The sequence below is a fragment of the Henckelia pumila genome, chromosome 4 (genome assembly GCF_033568475.1).
Source record: "Henckelia pumila isolate YLH828 chromosome 4, ASM3356847v2, whole genome shotgun sequence".
NCBI classification, from domain to species: Eukaryota; Viridiplantae; Streptophyta; class Magnoliopsida; order Lamiales; family Gesneriaceae; genus Henckelia; species Henckelia pumila.
This window is the reverse complement of record NC_133123.1, coordinates 29,492,995-29,512,194: the sequence shown is the minus strand read 5'-3', so window position 1 is coordinate 29,512,194 and position 19,200 is coordinate 29,492,995. Positions and strand designations below refer to the sequence as shown.

Below are 19,200 nucleotides of genomic sequence, written 5' to 3'. Positions count from 1 at the left end.
GAAGTGATTTGTTCCCCGATCCTACCAGAGAAAAATCGATCAATTACTTGGTATTCAACCTTTTGATTTTTTTTTCCACAAATTTGTTAATAAAAAAATTTATATAATTTATTTGTAGATATTACAAATACATCCTTGGTTTCATGACCGGTTGAGTGCGGGTTTGGGCTTGTGGGTCAACCCGGCAGTCCAATTTACTATAGAAGCATAAGTCTCAATCAACAATAATTGATCAAAATCAAAATTTAAAAATAAATAAAGGGGCCAAAACGAATTTAGTCACGGCATTTGGTGACTCAATAATAGCCCATCTGGTTCGGTTTAAAACACAAACCGGAGCCATAATTATAAAATTAACTTTTTTTGATATATATATATATATATATATATATATATATATATAGTGTAATTCTTATTGCCATATGATTCTCGTAAATTTCAATAAATGCATAATTTTATTTTTAAAATATTTTTTTAGCCATTAATAAAATAATATAATAAAAAATTTTAAAAATAATTTCTATAGTTTTATTTTCATTATTCTTTTAGGAAAACCGACGCTTAACAAGAATTGTGAATTGTCCACACCTGTGCACAGCGAGTAGGCATGTATTCTCAATCTCCACCGTCCATAATGATAAAAATCTAAATCAACGCATGAAATTTCACCTCAATTTTAACGTACAACCCGGTTCTGAAAGTCCAAGCCTTGGTCCTAGCCTCAGGTATTGATCCGAGGCTCAAGAAAAATTTTCCATGCTCCGGTTTTATCTGGGAAACTTGTCTGAGAAAAAAATCCTCCCTTTTCACTGCAGTGAGAGAGAGAAAGAGAGAGCGCTCTGAGTGAGGGACCTATAAATACGCACTGTAGAGAGGAAGAAAAAAAAAGGTAGAAGCAAAATTGTTCGGGGGGAAGTGAATTGAACTGTATGATCTTCATTTCGCGAATTACGGCGCATTACAGTGTAAGTTTCAAGAAAATGTTTGCACCAGCACTGCATCAACCAGTCTTCGTTCGTTGAAGAAGATCACTCTTTTAGACACTTCTACTTGGATTATTTGCTGCTTTTCTTGTCTGAAAATTGGTCAAGATTGAAGCTTTTACTGTTTTATGAAATGTTTGAGCTCCAATTTCTGTATTTCAGCTTGTATTATCCGTGATTCGTCTTTTGGTTTAGTGGACGTGGGGTTGGAGTGAATTCAATTGAGGGTTTTCTCTGTCTTTCTTGTTTTGATGAATTTGAGACTAGTTTGTCGACATGCAAGAGCCATTCAGAGTTTTTCCCCCTTTTGTCATGTTTGGTTGGTGGCATCTTGGATTTGGCCCTAAATTCTTGTTATTGCATGTTAAATCTCATTTGATTTCGAGAAAGATTTTCACTGGGTTCAGTTGAATTTATCTCGGTGGCAATGTTGGCGCACTTTTACGGCTTCTAAATTGGTTGCTATTTGTTAATGGGGATTGGTGTAGTGATTACTAATCAAAATTTCTGCCTACCTCCTCATTCTTTTCCCTTTTTTCTTTCTTCCTGCTATTTTCAGTTCCAGAAATTTGTATTATTACCTAATTTCAAGATTCACCTGTGTATTGCAAAAACTTGAGAAACTAGACAGAACGTTGTTACCTATTTGCTGCCTTTGTTGATTATAATTCTGTTCCGAGGGGATTGATATTCTTGAGACGTGGGAGGACTGCCTTAGTTGTTGAGATAAATCTAAAACATATATATGGATTTCATTCAATTAATTATATTCATATTGCTTGTTTGAATGCTGTCCAGCTTGGTCAACTTCTTTTTTTGTCAGCAGTATTTTACACTGCTAGTTAAATTGTAAAAGTTTCTTGCCGTGTACTTACATCTTAATCTTGAGCAGCTGCAGTAATTTGCTGCAACGTCCTCCTTTGACACAGCAGTCGAGATATAGTAATGTAAGATGTTGCAGCGGCAAATTATGTTGAAACAGCTGCAGGAACTGCAGAGGAGGGGACAGCTTCAGGAGTTGGGTGATGCAAGAGACCAGAATTATATAAATCCGCTGTCACCATTAAAACAAGCTTCAAGTGGTCAGTTTCCACCCACTGCCAATGGGACACCTGTTCTTGATTCATCACAAATGTTTATGGTTGGTAACATGCGAATGATGCAACATGGTGGTTCTGGTGTTTTTGCAAGATCGCCTAATGGATTGGTTCTTTCGCAAAGTCAGAATCTTGGTGTAGGCCATGTGAGCATGTCTCAGCCACAATTGGGCATGTATTTATATGGAACTCCTGCTACAAACTCTGACAAAAATTTAAGTAACTATCCTTACCTCCAAGGTTCAGCAACCGGTCTGTTGTCTAAAAACAATAATATCTCATTAGGAATGCCTGCCTTGCATCCGTCAACCTTCGGCAATGCATTTATGAGCCAACAATGTGATTTGTCCTCTGATCACGTTAGTGCGCCAGATGGGTCATTATCACCCAATCAATTTTTCCAAGAAAAGAATTTGTTTCAACAAAGTCCTGTTCAAGGTATTGATGGAGGAAATTTAGCTGGTAGCTATTCCGAGCGAGGAAATACAACACCAAGCAATGCATTGACTCTGGAAACTGAGGGGAGGTGTGGAGATGCCAGTTGGGATGGACATTCTATCAGAAAAGGTTCAAATATTGGCCAGTCTTCTTTAGATCCTTTGGAACAGAAGATCTTGTACAATGCCGAGGACCACAGCTGGGAATCTTCATTTAGCAGAAATAGCAATATAGGCACCGGAGTCTTTACTGTCGAGAACACTTCTTATATGGATCCGTTGTCTTCTACTCAAAGCGGTAGCTGGAGTGCTCTGATGCAGTCTGCTGTGGCTGAAACTTCTAGCAGTGATACTGGCATGCAAGAAGAGTGGAGTGGATTGAGTTTCCAGAATCCTGGACCAACAGTTGATAATCAACCGACAAATTTCTTTGATAGTGACAAGCAGCATAATAATTGGGTCGATGCAAACTCACCAAATGTCGTCTCTCCAAGCTTGAAACCGGAAAACTTGAACCAGAATTCCGATAGGAACTGCAGTTACCCTGGTTTTCAGCAGTCAGATCACCATCATCTCAGACAACAAGAGGAATTTCAGTCTGAGTCTTCACATACTTCCAATCATATCTCTTCTACATATACAAGCCAGTTGGCTGATTATAGCTCTCAACTGAAGCGTCTGACTGGAGCAAGTCATCTGATCCAAACATCTTTACCTCTGTCAAACGTTTGGCCTGGTCAACATAAGGAGCACACTTCAAGTGATGAACATCAATCTCACATTCTGTTGCACACTAATGACAACCAAGCCAACGATGGTTTCTCAGGTAATATGTGGTGACTTGTAGCGAGAGTATTTGCTGAGGTTTGGATGCTGACACAGTTAATTATCAAGAAACCATGTGATGCTTTGATTATTTTGTGGCAAAATATATAACTGAAAGCATTCAAAAAAGTAATATATCTACCCTTTTCATGACCATAATTTGTTTATGCTTTGAATGAAGATATTCTGTGTGAAGCAAGATAGCAGTTTCAAAGAAGAAGTCTAATGAGAGGTCTTAATATCTTGCAGGTCAGGATTTGAGAGGCACTTCATGGCTTGATGGGAGTGCATCATATCCCGTGTCTGGCAGTGGTCAAAAGCCATTTGATGATGTAATAATGAAAATATGGTTCATCAAGCACACTTCTGGCAGGGATTTATTTCCTGAATGGTATTTAGTAAATCTATTATTCTCTTGTTGTAGGTGACCCACCTCAATATTCCCAGGTATTCAACAGAATCAGAGAAGATGGTTCCTGGACACGATGTTGAGCCCTTATCAGCTTTTGAAAGTTCTCCTGGTTTTTACAGTCAAAGCATAGCTGCTCAGAGGTGTGTATCTTCAAGATGTTGGAATTTTTTGCGTTATTTATGCTTGCTATGGTGGAAAAATGTCTGAAAACATAACAAGAGGAAAGTATATCTTCTGTTTTGAAATATGTAACCTTATTTTGGTCAGATATATTTATTTCCGGGGGGACATGTCTGATATTACTGTCAGCTTTCTTTCTTCTGAAATACATTTTATGTTATTTAATTGGAATCTTGGTGATTTCTTTACTGCAGTGAAAGAATGCTCGGCCTACTTAATAAGGACGACATATCAGATTATCATACACCTGAAGTACATTTGAGCTCGAAAGTCTCAAATCCCAACGAATTGCCATTAACTGAAACGTCTGCTGCAACTTTTTCTGTACCATGCAACGCGTCTCATGTTTCGCAAGACTTTGACTTTAGACCCTGCCCAACAGCTCCCTGGACTCATCAGCCATGCTCATTTTTCCCATCTTTGTCAATGGTTGGTTTAACTACTAGTTATGCAAATCTCGATGACCCACCGAGATGCCGGCACAAATTTCTGATTGATTTTTCAGCATATGACCGTAATGCTTTATGCGTTCTTATAGATGATGTTAATCTCCTATATGCAGGGGAGCTCGAGTGTAACTTCTTCTTCAGTACGTACTGTGAAGGATGATGTAAACAATCAAAATCCACCACCATTACGAAGTAACATGGCTACCAATTTTCCAACCGTAAGTGCTGCTGATGCGCAAGAATATTCCCATGTGAAAATCGCTCGTTCAGATGATCCTGAATTCCCTCTTTTGGAGAATGTTCCAGTCTCTCAAAGTTTTATGACATCTGCTCCAAAAACATCAGACTACTCCTCTAGTTTGTTTCGGTCCCTTGATTCAGTGTCTAGCAGTCAAGAGAACAGCTCAGAGGTTCTAAATGATCAGCCCAACCAAAGTTCCTTTAAACATGAAAACAATAAACAAAATTCGTTAGCATCATCTAAAGATTACGAACAGCAGGTGGAAAAACAGAGTTCCCTCCACCAAGGCTTAATTGAGATAAACAACTCAATGCCACTAAATTGTGGTGCTGGCAAGCAAGAGATTTTGAGAACGCAGTACGTAGAAGCAGATGCTGTATCTGGTTCATTGGTGACTCACACACATCAGCAGACCTCTAATCAAGCTAGTCATGTGGACAAACAAACGCTTGCTGTTCCTGCTAGAGATATGAGAGGCCTTGGTTTGAACCAAAATTTCTCCCTGCTGCACCCAATGCATCCTCCAATTAATGCTGACACTGACAATGATTTGAGTTTTCCACTTAAATATGACAACTCTTGTTATCAGCAGGCGGCGAAAGGTGACCTGAATTTTGTACCGCAGCTTGGTGCATCATTTACCGGGGATAATAAGGGTTGGAACCTCTCACCAGAGGTTCAAGGACATCTGTTAGGCAAAGCTTCATCATCAACTCATCATCAAAATTACCAACAGATGGAGGCGTTTGGCCAAAATGCTACTCAGAGACAACCCGTTGGGAGCAATGAAGCTTCTTGTGTAACATATGGTTCACAGATTAGTTTGCAAATGGCTCCAACCTGGTTTAAGCGTCATGGGACCTTTAAGAATGAACATAGGTTACCAGTCTGTGGTCCAAACACAGCATTTAATGTCGGAAAACCACTTACTGGAATGACTGTTGGAAACTTGCAGGAAAGTGGTTTGATGATGCCAGCAAATTCAGCCAACCCTAGTCAAGGAACCTGTGTGTGGCCATCTACAGATATCAACATGATTGCAAGAAAACAATTATCATCCCCTATTGTGTTACCATCAGATGTCATTCATCAAAATTTGTTGGTTTCAATGCCAAAGAAGCGTAAAATTGTTGCATTTGACATGGTGTCCTGGCATAAAGAAGTAAATCACGAACAATCAAGGCTTCAAGATATTAGGTACGTGTATCTTGAGCCATTAAAAAATAGACGTCATTTTCTGCTAATTGAGTGGCTGTTTAAAGACAAAATTAACCTTGGTGCCCTTCCAAGCGTCGCCCGCCCAAGCTCTCCAAGGAAAGAAGCAAATGAATGTCTCTTGACAGCATTTTTTGGTTTTAATTAATACATGATACCCTATTTTTTCTTGGCTTTCCCTAATTTACAAATTATTGATTTGAAAGTGAACAATGTTATGCATATTGTCTAACATTATCTTTTTAACAGCAGCACGGCTGAGTTAGAATGGGCACAAGCTTCAAATAGAAGACTAGAGGAGGTGAGACAAGATGAATTCTATAAACGTATAACATGTTTTTACTATTCAAAACCCATCATAATGACATTTCCTCGAACACCACCAGATGAAAAATGATGAAATTGTTGAAGATGCATTCCCGTTAGTTCCAGCGAAAAGAAGGCTAATATTTACAACGCAGCTAATGCAAAAGGTCTTTAAACCTGCGCCTGCAGCTATTCTCTGTGCAGATGCAAGTACAGACTATGATTGTGTCGTATATTCTGCTGCCAGATTAGCATTAGGAGTTGCATGCGACTTGATTGGTCAATTTTCATCAGAGACCAATGTTGTGTAAGAGTTTCTCTACGAATTTTGTGCCTTTGCATTTCGTTTTCCTCTCGGAGACCTAAAACACTTATTTTTCTTGTTCAACTATCAGGTCACCTGACGAGCAAAAAATTTCAAAGAAAACAAATGATCCTGGTTTCACTAGAGTTGTGGAAGGTTTAATATGTCGAGTGAACAAACTTGATGGTGATTTATCAAGGTAGGATTCCATTTTTTTCTTGGATGGATTAAATGTTATGAATTCATCTTGACTTTGAAAGTCTGATGCTGAAGACTCAAAAGTGTGTATACTGTTAGCTTATAATTGGAATTCAATTTTTAGTCTATGAACTTAATTGAAAGAAACTAACCATGTGTACACCATGGTCACCTGAAAAATGGTCATTCATTTGGTGCAGTCTACACTTGTTTCATAAAGAGTTAAAATTCTGCTCCCTGAGCTACATAGTCTTGTTGCTTAAAGTTGTCAATTTTTTTAAATATTCTTTGGGGAAACTAATATATGTGCATTTGATATGCAGACTGCACAAAACTTCATTATTTGTGGACATCAAAGTGGAAAGCCAAGAATTGGAGAAAATTTCTATAATCAACCGCTTTGCGAAGTTCCACATCAAGGCTCAGCCGAGCACAACTGATCCAGCTACAACTTCTAGCAAATCAATTGTCCAAAGAACAAACATACAAAGATATGTAATGGCCCTTCCGATGCCTAGAACAGTACCAGAAGGCATAGATTGTCTTTCCTTGTGATCTTGGAGAAATCAAGACCAACCTTCCAGTTCCTCATTCCTGTTGTGCAGATCTGTGCTTTTTCGATCCATGTAGATGGACAGCAGAGCACATTTAGCATCATTGCGATGCAAGTTAGGTAGCTAATCTTCAAGAAGCAACGGTGTATATAGTATATTGATCTTTGTATATGCGCATGAAACTACTAAGGTAGATTTAGAAGCAGGCCGCTTACCTTTCACCAATTTATCAGACAATTTGTATGGAATAACTTTAGTGTTTTCCAAGGATATCCCTCCATCACCAACTCATTTTTGCATGTATCATGCAACTAATCTTAGCTATAAGATTCTGTTCTTTCTTCCCTTGTTCTCTCTTTCCGGGGATATTGGAGATGTGATATCTAAAAATCAAGAATAACAGACATGTGGACTCTGATTAAGTTTTTTTTAAAAAAAAAAAGAAAAAAAGAAGAATCTTTTTCATTCTTTTCAGATCACACAGCACCATGTTTATGATTTGTAGATCTTACCGGCAAAAAAAATGGCAATTCTTGAAGGGGAAGCAGTCCTGTTTCTTGCTATTCCATGTTAGATATCATATGACACTGCAACTGAAAATAAGTTCTTTTATGAAGGGGTCGATTTAATTAATATTTATGGGCTCACTTGTGATGGGGGTACATACACATCCCTTGTACATGCCTGAAAAATTAGTGAGATCTTTATGGGGCCATGTATAAATATCTGCACGCAATTTGAAATTTGTGGTACCCTTTTTTCAGTTCATTTTCTTTATTATCCGACACTGATTCTGTGGGCCCCGAAACATGGGATAAAATACCCGTACAAAGACAAGGACACAGAGTCACAGACTTTTATTTGTTTGTCCGTGTACAAGATAACAAAAAGATCATTTTTTTTAGTTGGATTCTTGTGTACCTTATTGTACATTTGTCTGCCGTTCATTGGTTAAGAAAATGGATTTGGTGGCACGTCAGCAGATTGAAAGATTCATGCTGAATAAATAATATTACATTCCCACTGTCAACATCCCCACAGGTACAGAACATCAGCTCCTGATCAAATCATTTAATGATTCGTATCCACTGAAAGCTGCAGAATTGTAGAAAAAACAAAATCTTGGTCAATTTTTGGCATAACAATAGTTGTTTGTGGGATTGGTGGGCACCAAAGGCAGTGTCTTTCTTAGAAAGTAAAAAATTATATAATACACACACACACATCTATATATCTTGATTTGAACTTTTGCAATTAATGGTATTGAGACTTGCAATTTTTTTTTTATCATTTCCATATTGAGGCGATGAATTATTTTGCTTTTGCATGAGTTTGAACTCATTCATCCTTCTTGGAAGGAGAAATTAGACACGAGTTTGAACCGGTGCATTTCCTTTTGAGGAAGATGTTTCATACACTTTACCCAAGTGGTAGTGACGGGGGCCCATTTTTGTAATCAAACAGTCATAAAACTGGTTAATGAGATCCTTTCTTTAGGGTATTGCCCAAATCATTGCTAATGGTTTATTTTTTAACACATAAACATAATTAATATTGGAGAGATGACATGACAAATCATTGAACCACTAGATTGACAATTAGGATAATACCCGTAAGGTAGTTTGAACTCAACCCATAAAACTCTACCATTGAAACAATCATGAATGCCAAATATTTGTTGCTTATTTTTAGTAGTTTAGTAATTTGATTCTTTCAAGTGATATGGGCTATTTTTTTTCTGAATATTTGGGCCAATACTTGGTATTATGATTTATTGACATATTTGTAATAATCATTTTATTAAAAAGTAATAAAGTAAAATCAAACGAGGATATCTTTGAAATTAGAGATTTAATTTCCATTTACCTGAAATCCCCTAATTCTTAATTAAAAACAATACATTTTTCTATTGGCATTGTTAAAGATAATCATATTCAACTACTTTCTTGAATTAATTTGGGCATGATGATGCACCGATACCGCCAAAACGACCTCTATCCCGAATCCCTCCGACATTGAAGTCATGAAATGGTGCTGGAAGGGAGAAGTATTTCATTAATATTAATACACATCGATGAATTTAAGCGAAATGATATGATAACATAAGAGATATTAAAGTTAATATGTCGCTCGAACATCAAGAAAGTTTATCTCCAAATATATGTATGTACCTTGTTGGGCTTCGGTAGTTTAGAGTGTTGGGCTAAAATGGCCCAAAATTATTATTGTTGCTTTTGGGCCCGTAGTGACCGGCTCTGTTAAGTTGAATAGTTTACAGATGCATCCACAAGGTTGAATTGGTGATTCAGATTATTTATAAATTAAAAAAAAAATTATACGTTACAAGTTGGTGGAGTAGGTGAATTTTTGGACATAGATCAGGAGTTCGATTCCCCCAACCAACATCTTTTTGGACTAGCCTGTCACACCGAGCTTGCCTAGTGTGGTTTACCTGACTAGCGTAGTTTGCAGGCTATTGCCTTAGTTCAAGGGTTTATCCATAGCACACCGAAAGATAACGGCTGCGAGTTTCCATGTCAAAAAAAAAAGAGAAAAGAGAATTTTTTTAAAAAGGCCTTCCGTAAACTATCCTGATGAATAATTTTTGGTTTTCAAGTAAATTAATTTTTAAAAATAGTCCAAAGTTCCAAAAATGACCTTTAAAATATATTTTGTATTTAGAATTATTTTAAACCTTTTCTATATAAACACAGAAAAGCATATTAAATTCCAAAGATACAAGTTCATTATAAAAATCTGACAGTTTATAGAAATAAAAATCTAAAAATATAATAAGGAATTTTCTTCCAAAATTAATAGTTAAATAAAAGATAAGTTAGCATTTTTAAAAATAAACGGTAAATTACAAATAATTTTTGTTTTGGATGAGATAGTTAAATGTCAATTAAAACTTTCGTTTTTTTTTTTTCCTTTTCTTCATTGTTAAATATAAAATGAATAATGATAATAATATTTAATAAAAATTAAAATAATGATGAACAGTAACGATAGCTATTGTTGTTGTGGTGGTATAATGAATTTATTTTTTTTATATTAAATTAACCAAATATTACACTAAATACTAAATATTCATATATATAAATATAGTATTGAAAAAGGGGTTGATCCCGAAGGAGACCCCATTCCAAATGAGTAAGAGGTTCATTGGCTCATGCGAAGATTAAATCGAGGGATGTGCACGAGCGGCAGTGACCTGAATCTATAAATGTAGTATTACTAACATAAATAGATATTTATCAAAATCAAATCGAATTGTAATTATAGAAAATTTACCATTTTTATAATTGGTAAAATAAATTTACACATCAAACACAAAAATAAATTAAGAGAGATAAAAATGTGGAATATGGGTATTTTAGGATTTTTAAATAAATTAAGACTATATTCTTTTTTTTTTTTTTGTTGTAAACAAGGCTATTTTTTTAAAAATAGAAGTTGTAAAAGGGGTCATCAGTCATCACAACTAATTAATTTCTCAAATATAAATTATTAAATGATTTTTTTAAAAAAAAATCTATGAATAACTATAGTTTTATACTTTTATTTAAGAGATTTCAAAACAATTGAATGATATTTTTGGCTACGTCAATGTCATTAGTCATTACAAAATCCATCCTCAAACTGCACTAAAAAAACAATAACAATCTTATTCTAATGGTTTTTGAATATTTCTTTTTTTTTTTATAAATAAATTTATATTGGCTTCGGACGTAGGAGGCCGCACGGTGCCGGCTCCCGACGGCTGTTCTCCATGGATCATGATCGAGGCACTCATTAATTTCTTCCACTTAATGGTTAAACTTATTGAATTATTTTCATAAGCTGGCCACAGAAAATTAAGTACTTTTAATTACATGCACTAATCACTATGCATGAATTTTATATATGTTTCTGTGGCGCACATATACATTTGCAAGTAACAATGAATACGGCAAAAACATGACAAATTTGTACTTGTGAGTTTCCGTCACCTGGCCTACCATAGCACGTTGTAAGGTATCAACAAATCAAATCGAAGCAAACATGCAAATGGAAACAGAACTGAAGAACTAAGCAACCAACACTAAGAATTTATTCAAACAAATTGCCAACACGCCAGAAGGAATGGGACAAAGATACATATGATAGCAGACAACAAAGATAGGACACATTTGATTGCAGCCGGAGCATCGATAACATTCTTAAACGACGCTTCTACAGAGTCGAAAACATCTATAAAAGTGCTAAGAACTTCAACTCGGAAGATCAAGAAAACAATGGGGAATCCACATGTGATAGCCATACCTTATCCAGCACAAGGCCATGTGATCCCTGCCATGGAAGCTTCGCTTTGGCTGGTGAAAAATGAGATCAAAGTCACGCTTGTGAACACAGAGTTCAATCACAAGAGGGTCGTCGAATCATTGCAAGAGTCGGAGAAAATACGAGGGATGATAAATATGGTCTGTATCCCAGATGGGCTGGAGCCAGGGGAGGACAGAAATGACTTGGGGAAATTAACACTAGGGATTTCCAGGGTCATGCCTGGAGAGCTTGAGGCTCTCATTCGAAGAATAAATGAGTCGGATGTCGATAAAATCACCTGTGTTCTGGCTGACTGGGGAATGGGATTTGCTCTTGAGGTTGGGGAGATAATAGGATTGAGGAAAAAAGCATTCTTCTGGGCTGCGGCGGCTGCCGTGTTGGCCTTGTCGTTTAATATCCCAAAGCTGGTGGATGATGGCGTTATAGACAGTGATGGTTAGTCTGGAAATTACCTGTTTTCTTTGTCAAGAATGCTACAAAAAACAATAGTACTTTGATGCTCTACTTGTGCAACCTTATTTATGCCATTCTTATACAATGCAGGAAGACCCTTAAAGAATGAGATGGTTGAGCTTTCTCCAACAATACCACTCATGAATACTTCCAACTTCATCTGGACCTGCATTGGCGACCAAACAACACAGAAGATTGTTTTCGATGTTCTGGTGACAAACAACAAAGCAGTCAAATTGGCAGATTGGCTGATATGCAACTCATCTCATGATTTGGAGCCAGGGGCATTCTCCTTGTTTCCAAACATCTCACCCGTAGGCCCGCTTCTAGCACGAAACCGGCTTGGAAAATCGGTAGGCTACTTCTGGCCAGAAGACTCCTCTTGCGTGACATGGCTTGATCAACAGCCAGCCAACTCTGTCATATATGTTGCATTCGGAAGCTTCACTGTATTCGATCCAACTCAGTTCGAGGAGCTCGCTTTGGGGCTTGAACTCACCAACATGCCATTCCTGTGGGTCGTAAGGGAAGATACAGTAACTGGTGCAGAAAAAGCTTGTCCAAAAGGTTTCAAAGAGACGGTGCAAGGCCGAGGGCGTATGGTGACTTGGGCACCCCAACAACAGGTCTTATCCCATCCCTCCATCGCCTGCTTCGTCAGCCATTGCGGTTGGAACTCTACTATCGAAGGTTTGAGCAATGGAGTCCCTTTCTTGTGCTGGCCATACTTTGCAGACCAGTTCCTTAACCAGGACTACATTTGTGATGAGTGGGAGATTGGATTAAGATTGGAGAAAGACGAAAGCGGCATCATCAGATCAGGAGAGATCAAGAACAAGATACAACAGCTTCTCACTGATGGTATCTACAAGGAAAGAGCCTTGAATCTTCAAGCAAAAGCCATGGATAGCGCCACACAAGGATGCTCCCATGAGAACTTCAATAATTTCATTGAGTGGATAAAGGAGGACTAAAAATAATCCTTGCAAAGTTTGCCTTGTCACTGTTTCATCTACGATTATTATATGTTATATGTTTTGAAAATTGTGGTTATGACTAGTATACTATTGGAGTATTATGTGCAATTGAGTCCAGTGAAAATTTATTATTACCACAGATTTAGCAAACCTCTGTCTGTATATGATAAATAAATCGAAAACATAAGACGAGCTGCACTAATATCTCCTTAAAAAAATACAATTATGGAGCATGAATATATACATTAAGGGAAATAGGTTCTATCTAGTTAAATATTATATATCACAGTTTTAAGTTCCCAGTTATATGAAACATATACTAGGGAAAAAGATTTTTTCCAGCTGCCGGCCTTGTTAAATTAGTGCTATTGCTTTATGATATCATATCATACACAAATAATTGAATTTTTTTTAAAAATTTTTACTTCATTCGTGTGGCAACAAGTTGAATGTCTCTGAAAAGTTATAATTATGGAGTTCTCAAAAAAATAAAAACAAAAAATCGATTTAAATTTTTTAATAATTCGACTGTACAAGTACTTTTCCAAACACTTTTCTCATTTTTGCACATGTATGGAGGATGAAGATTTTATATGATCGAATTTGATGTCATGTATTCACTTATCCGTCGATCAAGTCTAGCTTATAAGTTGTTTTAAAAATTGATGGGTGATTCTAACTTATTTTTAACATCTTGTAAAGCATAAGCAATAGCGTGGAAGGTTCTCGAATGAGTGCTGTTCTGTGCAATTTTCTCAGTCTCCTCGATTACTCCGTCTCTTGCCGAATCTCAACCGCATTGTTATTAACATTCTCATTTGCACCATCTAAGTGTAGCGAGACTTAACAAAACTTTACAAATAGTAGCAAACACATATAAGAACATACGATATGAGTAAGACATGATTATAAATATAACTTCAAACATGCATTGTATTAATATATTTGTACATTTTGTTTTCCTAATGATACTTATTTGGATAGCGTACCACATAAACTGGAAATAGCCGAATGACCTCCATTTGGTACACAATTATACGACACATCAAAGATCAGAAGAGTGAGGGGAAAAAAAGGGTAAAAGACATCATCCTCAAGATGTTATAATCAAGGCCAAATAACATTGAATTAGATCAGACAAGCAAACTTTAACCATAAGCCAAATTTCAAAAACTAAAAATGAAGATTAGGAAACAGGATCCAGGATTCTTTAATAAAATGACAGAAGAGAAGGGTTGATTCCAATCCCGGCAACTACCGAGACCTCGAGATTGATCTTCATTCTCTTGTTTTCATCACCAGAATACATATAAAGCAAAGGCAAACGAGAAGTTTGAAGAAATAGTAAGATTTGTGAGGATCAAGAAATGGGGAAACCACATGTAATTGCCATACCATATCCGGCACAAGGCCATGTAATTCCTCTTATGGAGGTCGCCCTATGTTTAGCTGAAAATGGTGTCCAAGTCACATTTGTGAACACTGAGTTCATTCATGAGAGAGTCATGAAGGCTTTGCCCGAGGCAGGAAACATTCATGAACTGATGAATTTGGTTACGATTCCAGATGGATTAGAACCTTTGGATGACAGAAGTGATCTTGGAAAGTTAGGAGACGCAATGTACAAAACCATGCCTGGAAACTTGGAGATTCTGATAAACAACATACATGGAATAGAAAGTGGTGAAAGAACTTGCGTTCTTTCGGATTATTATATGGGATGGGCTCTGGAAGTTGCAGAAAAACTGGGACTCAAGAAAGCTTTGTTCTTGCCGGCATCGGTGGCTATGATGGCCTTAACATCCAATGCCCAAAAGCTACTTGATGATGGAATCATAGATAAAGACGGTGAGTCGCGTATCGTTTAAACTGTGGATTTAAGTTATATTATTTGATATATTAATATATGACAGCATCTGCTAACAGGAACACCTCTTACGCAACAAGTGATTCAGCTGTCACCAGGCATGCCAGAACTGAGCATCATGAACCTACCATGGGCAATGGTTCTTGATTTAACTACACAGAAAATCATCTTTCAAGCAATATTAGAAAACAATGAATCCACAAAACTCGCTGAGTGGCTAATTTGTAACACTTTTAATGAGTTAGAGCCTGCAGCTCTCTCCTTCATTCCAAGATGTTTTCCTGTAGGTCCTCTAATTTCAAGCAACCGTCTTGGAAAACAGGCAGGATATTTTTGGCCTGAAGATTCATCCTGCCTCCAGTGGCTAGATCGACAACCACCCCGTTCTGTAGTTTATGTCGCATTTGGCAGTTTCACGGTTTTTGATCAAACTCAATTCAAAGAACTGGCCCTAGGACTTGAACTCAGTAACAGGCCATTTCTATGGGTTGTGAGGCAAGACATAACTCAAGATATTCATACAGCGTACCCCGAGGGGTTCGAAGAAAGAGTAAAGAATCTTGGGAAAATGGTGGGTTGGGCACCTCAACAAAAGGTCTTATCGCACCCTTCTGTTGCATGTTTCCTCAGCCATTGTGGATGGAATTCGACCATTGAAGGTCTAAGCAACGGTATTCCTTTCTTGTGCTGGCCTTACTTTGCAGACCAGTTCCTTAATAAGAACTACATTTGCGATCTTTGGAAAGTTGGATTGGGATTTAATAAAGATGACAACGGAATCATTAAACAGGAAGAAATCAAGAATAAGGTGGAACAACTCCTGACTGATGAAGGATACAAAGCAAGGACATTGGAACTTCAAGCTAAGGCGATAGCCAGCGTCGCTGATGGAGGGTGCTCCCAAAAGAATTTCAACAAGTTAGTTGAATGGATTAAGGAAAATTAAGATAATCCTTTAAGAAACTAGCATAGATCAAAGTATTTCGTGTTAGATTAATTGATAAGAGTGCGAAATATTTTTACCTATCATTATGCAGTTTTTTTTATCCGCAGCTGTAATCTTGAGTGTTAAAAATGTTTCTGTACGCGTGCTTCTTTATTCTAAGGCCATACTGTTGTGCATATAACAGGCGCTGCAGCAAATAGAAAATCTGAAGATTTGAACTCGACCAACATATGTGATGAATAAAACCACTTGTCTCTAATTCCACTTATTAACCTGTTTAGTATGTATAAGCCAAAGATATATCGAAGAACATCTGCATGCTTGAAATTGATATCCAGGATGTACAAATCGATCAATATCGAATATTAGGCCGTAAATACCACCATGACCAACTTAAACAGGCACATACAAGGTTTCGCATTCCGCGAGTGACGAATCTTTGATCACATAGCTCTAATATGATATCAAAATCTCGAGTTCATGAAAAGCAACACAATTGGTAGTTTATGTTTCAACAATATGTATTCGTGACTGCTAACAAGTTCAAGAGGATGAAAATTATTGAAAAAGGCGATGATTACTAAAATAACCCTGCAAATGTTTATAAGAATCAATTACTGAAGCAAGCGCTTGTGATATATGTACGAAGTGGACTTGATTTGCTACTCAAAAGAGTCGGATATTTTCTACTAAGATTCAAAGGAAGACCAAGTCTTATTCAAACATTAAGTACTATGAATAGGAAAGAAGGGACAAAAACATTCACCAATTACTGCAAAACTCTGTCCCTGCCACGCCACAACATGGCATGTGGACGCCATTACAAGGTGGGGGCAGGGGCTGTCTGTTTCATTCAGATATCATGTGAAAATTACTACTGTCTAAATTCACGGAGCAATTTATTTTTTTGGAAAAATTCTCAATTCATCGGCATGCTCTCTACAGGGAGGAGCTGCTGCTGCTGCTGTCAAATTGTCGTGCAGACTGAGAAAGTGATGGTTTTGTCATGAAATATGGGACTGAATTTTCGAGAAATTCATGCGCTGAGTTGACTCATCTTGCTTTAAAACAAGAAAGTTGAATCTACAAATTTTATTTATGAAAGAATTCATAAATTAGCCGTGAAAAATGGCACACTCTTTTATGCTATAATGTAGCCTTAAGATATAAATTTCAGAAACGAAACAAGGAAAACTGATGGCAGTCGAAAGTTAATATGGAGTTCTGGCAATGTACAGATTATTTCCCAAAAAGAAAACGCGAAAATAAAGATAAAGAAAGTTCATTTGTTCAATTATGAAGCGAATTGTGACTAATCAAGTCCAAACAGGAAGTTCTAACAATGAAACCCGATTCCAAACGAAAATCAACAATGGTTTCTAGGATTCCAAGAAATGGCTCCGGGATTTCGAATGCCAAATACCAACCAAGAAACTATAATGGTTTAATTCATTCACATTCTCAAATCAAGCACACAAACATGGACAGAATGAAAATAGCCAATCCAGAGAAGAACATGAATCAACCATCAAAAAAATTTGAGCTTTTAATGATTAAAGCAGGAAAAGATGCTAAAATTTACGGTTTTTAATGTATGATGAGCAACGAATGTAAGTAAACTTATCACATAAATTAAATATGTGGTACTAGCCAAGAAAAGCGAAAACAAAATCAAAATTACAGACTTTTTCTTCTTCTTCTTCTTCTTCTTTTTCTCTTTTCTTTTGGATATTGATGATGATGGCAAAATGCCACTCGCTATACAACATTTTGATTTTCCTCAGACTGAGCCGACCCGTAGCACTCGATCAAATTCTGCAAAACGAAAATCCGAGTTTTGAGAAGTACAATGTAGTCGGCTGTTTCTTGAAAAAGCTGGTCGGGATTAACATCTGAGCCTTGGGAAGGGATGAGGTTTTTAAGTGCCTCCAGTTTGTCGGAAACCGAAGCGCCGTCGCCAATATGGGCGGTCCTACGGTGGCAGGCTTGAGGTTTGCTCGGCTTTCTGTTCGAGTTTGATGATCTTCTCATCTTTCGCACGGCTGCGGCCGATGGAATTCTTGCCCCCGAACCCATTTAAAAGGTGCAAGAAGCTTCGGCGGCGGCGGCGGCGGCGGCGGCGGAATGTGGGGAGAGGTAATACGGAGATATCACGGCCTCACGGGGTGAGAAGCGAATGGCGTTATGGGGGGTATAAGTAAAGACGGTTTGCAGTAATGCCACTAGTTTGATCATGAATTACGACAATGCCATCCCATACTGAAAAATATGTATATTTTATATTTCCTCCGCACCTGAGTCAATTTTTTATAAATTTATTATTTGCTATGAATTTCCCTTGCAATAAAGACGAATCAATAAAATCTGAGTAAAAAATAAATGCAAATATAAAATTTTATTTTATATTTTATCTATAATAGAAATATTTGTAAAGGGAAATTATTCATTTCGTGGATTCTATTATTTAAGAACATTTCGAAAGAAACTCATATGTCCAAATTAATCATGGCACATTGATCATTGGCCTATATTATATATTATTTATGTAAAAATATGGCAATTCAAAGGATCTCATTATTGCTATTTAGTTATTATATATGAAATAGAAAATTCAAAATTGAATGAATTATACTATCATTTAACCCAACAACGTGTTGTGGAAAATAAATCAATAAATTGCTAGGAAACAAAAAATATATATATTATATTTATTTTGAAAATAATCACGTGTCCACATCTTTTAATTTTTTATTTGCTAGTTTTTTTTAAAAAAAAAAAAAATCATCACCACTTTCAATTTGTACACGAGCAGTTGTCCCTAGCTTTTGCCACGCGATAGAGATATTTTTCATGCATGGAGGGGTGGTTTCGTAATTTCAACATATCTCAGTTGAAAATAAAAGCTTGTAGCGGGAAAATGGTACAGCTTGCGAGCAATACGAAATCTACGCAAAGAAAGCCTGCCCCATCTGCAATGGCACATGTGAACCCGGGGACCCTTTCATTTCTTTTACTTAAATACCCCTCAACAATAATAATCATATCATCCATTTTTATATAAAAACATCTAGTTGAAATTATATCTTTACATCTAAATCATCCCTTTTAATTTCTTCCAAATTCATGATATACAATATTCATTTAATGACTTGTATATATGTTTTGATTTTGATTCGAAACGACGGTATATATGCAGTTTTCTGGATTAATTTATGCCGTCGTACAGAAGATTACAAGGGTATTATCGTCATTTCACAAAAGACGGGATGATATATATCCGAGGGTTGTAAATATATATATATATATATATATATATATATATATATATATATATATATGTATGTATGTATATATATATATATATGTATGTATGTATGTGCGTGTGTGGTGTAGTGTAGTATATATTAAGGATGCATGTGAATGTTGGTTA

At 36.7% G+C, this 19,200-nt stretch overlaps 3 protein-coding genes across 4 annotated transcripts; all 3 read left to right on the top strand.

The window, feature by feature from the left end:
* Positions 1–815: 815 nt before the first annotated feature.
* On the top strand, positions 816–7,538 carry LOC140860189 (uncharacterized). 2 transcript variants are annotated; one of them, XM_073263047.1, is made up of 10 exons: positions 816–965; positions 1,876–3,343; positions 3,592–3,674; positions 3,767–3,894; positions 4,129–4,363; positions 4,497–5,821; positions 6,092–6,140; positions 6,226–6,452; positions 6,541–6,648; positions 6,971–7,538. In XM_073263047.1, exons 2-10 carry the CDS (start codon positions 1,936–1,938, stop codon positions 7,200–7,202), a joined length of 3,795 nt encoding a protein of 1,264 aa, XP_073119148.1. In that variant the 5' UTR covers positions 816–965; positions 1,876–1,935; the 3' UTR covers positions 7,203–7,538. The 2 variants fall into 2 exon arrangements, with proteins under 2 accessions (XP_073119148.1, XP_073119147.1); XM_073263046.1 differs by having other exon boundaries at positions 6,089–6,140.
* A 3,940-nt stretch (positions 7,539–11,478) lies between these two features.
* Positions 11,479–12,954, top strand: LOC140894421 (UDP-glycosyltransferase 83A1-like). Its single transcript, XM_073302928.1, has 2 exons — positions 11,479–11,962; positions 12,071–12,954. Exons 1-2 carry the CDS (start codon positions 11,479–11,481, stop codon positions 12,952–12,954), a joined length of 1,368 nt encoding a protein of 455 aa, XP_073159029.1.
* A 1,370-nt stretch (positions 12,955–14,324) lies between these two features.
* On the top strand, positions 14,325–15,776 carry LOC140867681 (UDP-glycosyltransferase 83A1-like). Its single transcript, XM_073272726.1, has 2 exons — positions 14,325–14,805; positions 14,884–15,776. Exons 1-2 carry the CDS (start codon positions 14,325–14,327, stop codon positions 15,768–15,770), a joined length of 1,368 nt encoding a protein of 455 aa, XP_073128827.1. The 3' UTR covers positions 15,771–15,776.
* Positions 15,777–19,200: the final 3,424 nt, after the last annotated feature.

What these genes read in the sequence shown, in the direction of transcription:
- LOC140894421 (XM_073302928.1), top strand. Translation starts at nt 11,479, where the DNA reads ATGGGGAATCCACATGTGATAGCCATACCTTATCCAGCACAAGGCCAT. An exon ending in TGGCGTTATAGACAGTGATG is followed by an intron (nt 11,963 to 12,070) that starts GTTAGTCTGGAA and finishes TATACAATGCAG; the next exon opens with GAAGACCCTTAAAGAATGAG.
- LOC140860189 (XM_073263046.1), top strand. Translation starts at nt 1,936, where the DNA reads ATGTTGCAGCGGCAAATTATGTTGAAACAGCTGCAGGAACTGCAGAGG. An exon ending in AGCCAACGATGGTTTCTCAG is followed by an intron (nt 3,344 to 3,591) that starts GTAATATGTGGT and finishes AATATCTTGCAG; the next exon opens with GTCAGGATTTGAGAGGCACT. An exon ending in TCATCAGAGACCAATGTTGT is followed by an intron (nt 6,453 to 6,540) that starts GTAAGAGTTTCT and finishes TTCAACTATCAG; the next exon opens with GTCACCTGACGAGCAAAAAA.
- LOC140867681 (XM_073272726.1), top strand. Translation starts at nt 14,325, where the DNA reads ATGGGGAAACCACATGTAATTGCCATACCATATCCGGCACAAGGCCAT. An exon ending in TGGAATCATAGATAAAGACG is followed by an intron (nt 14,806 to 14,883) that starts GTGAGTCGCGTA and finishes ATCTGCTAACAG; the next exon opens with GAACACCTCTTACGCAACAA.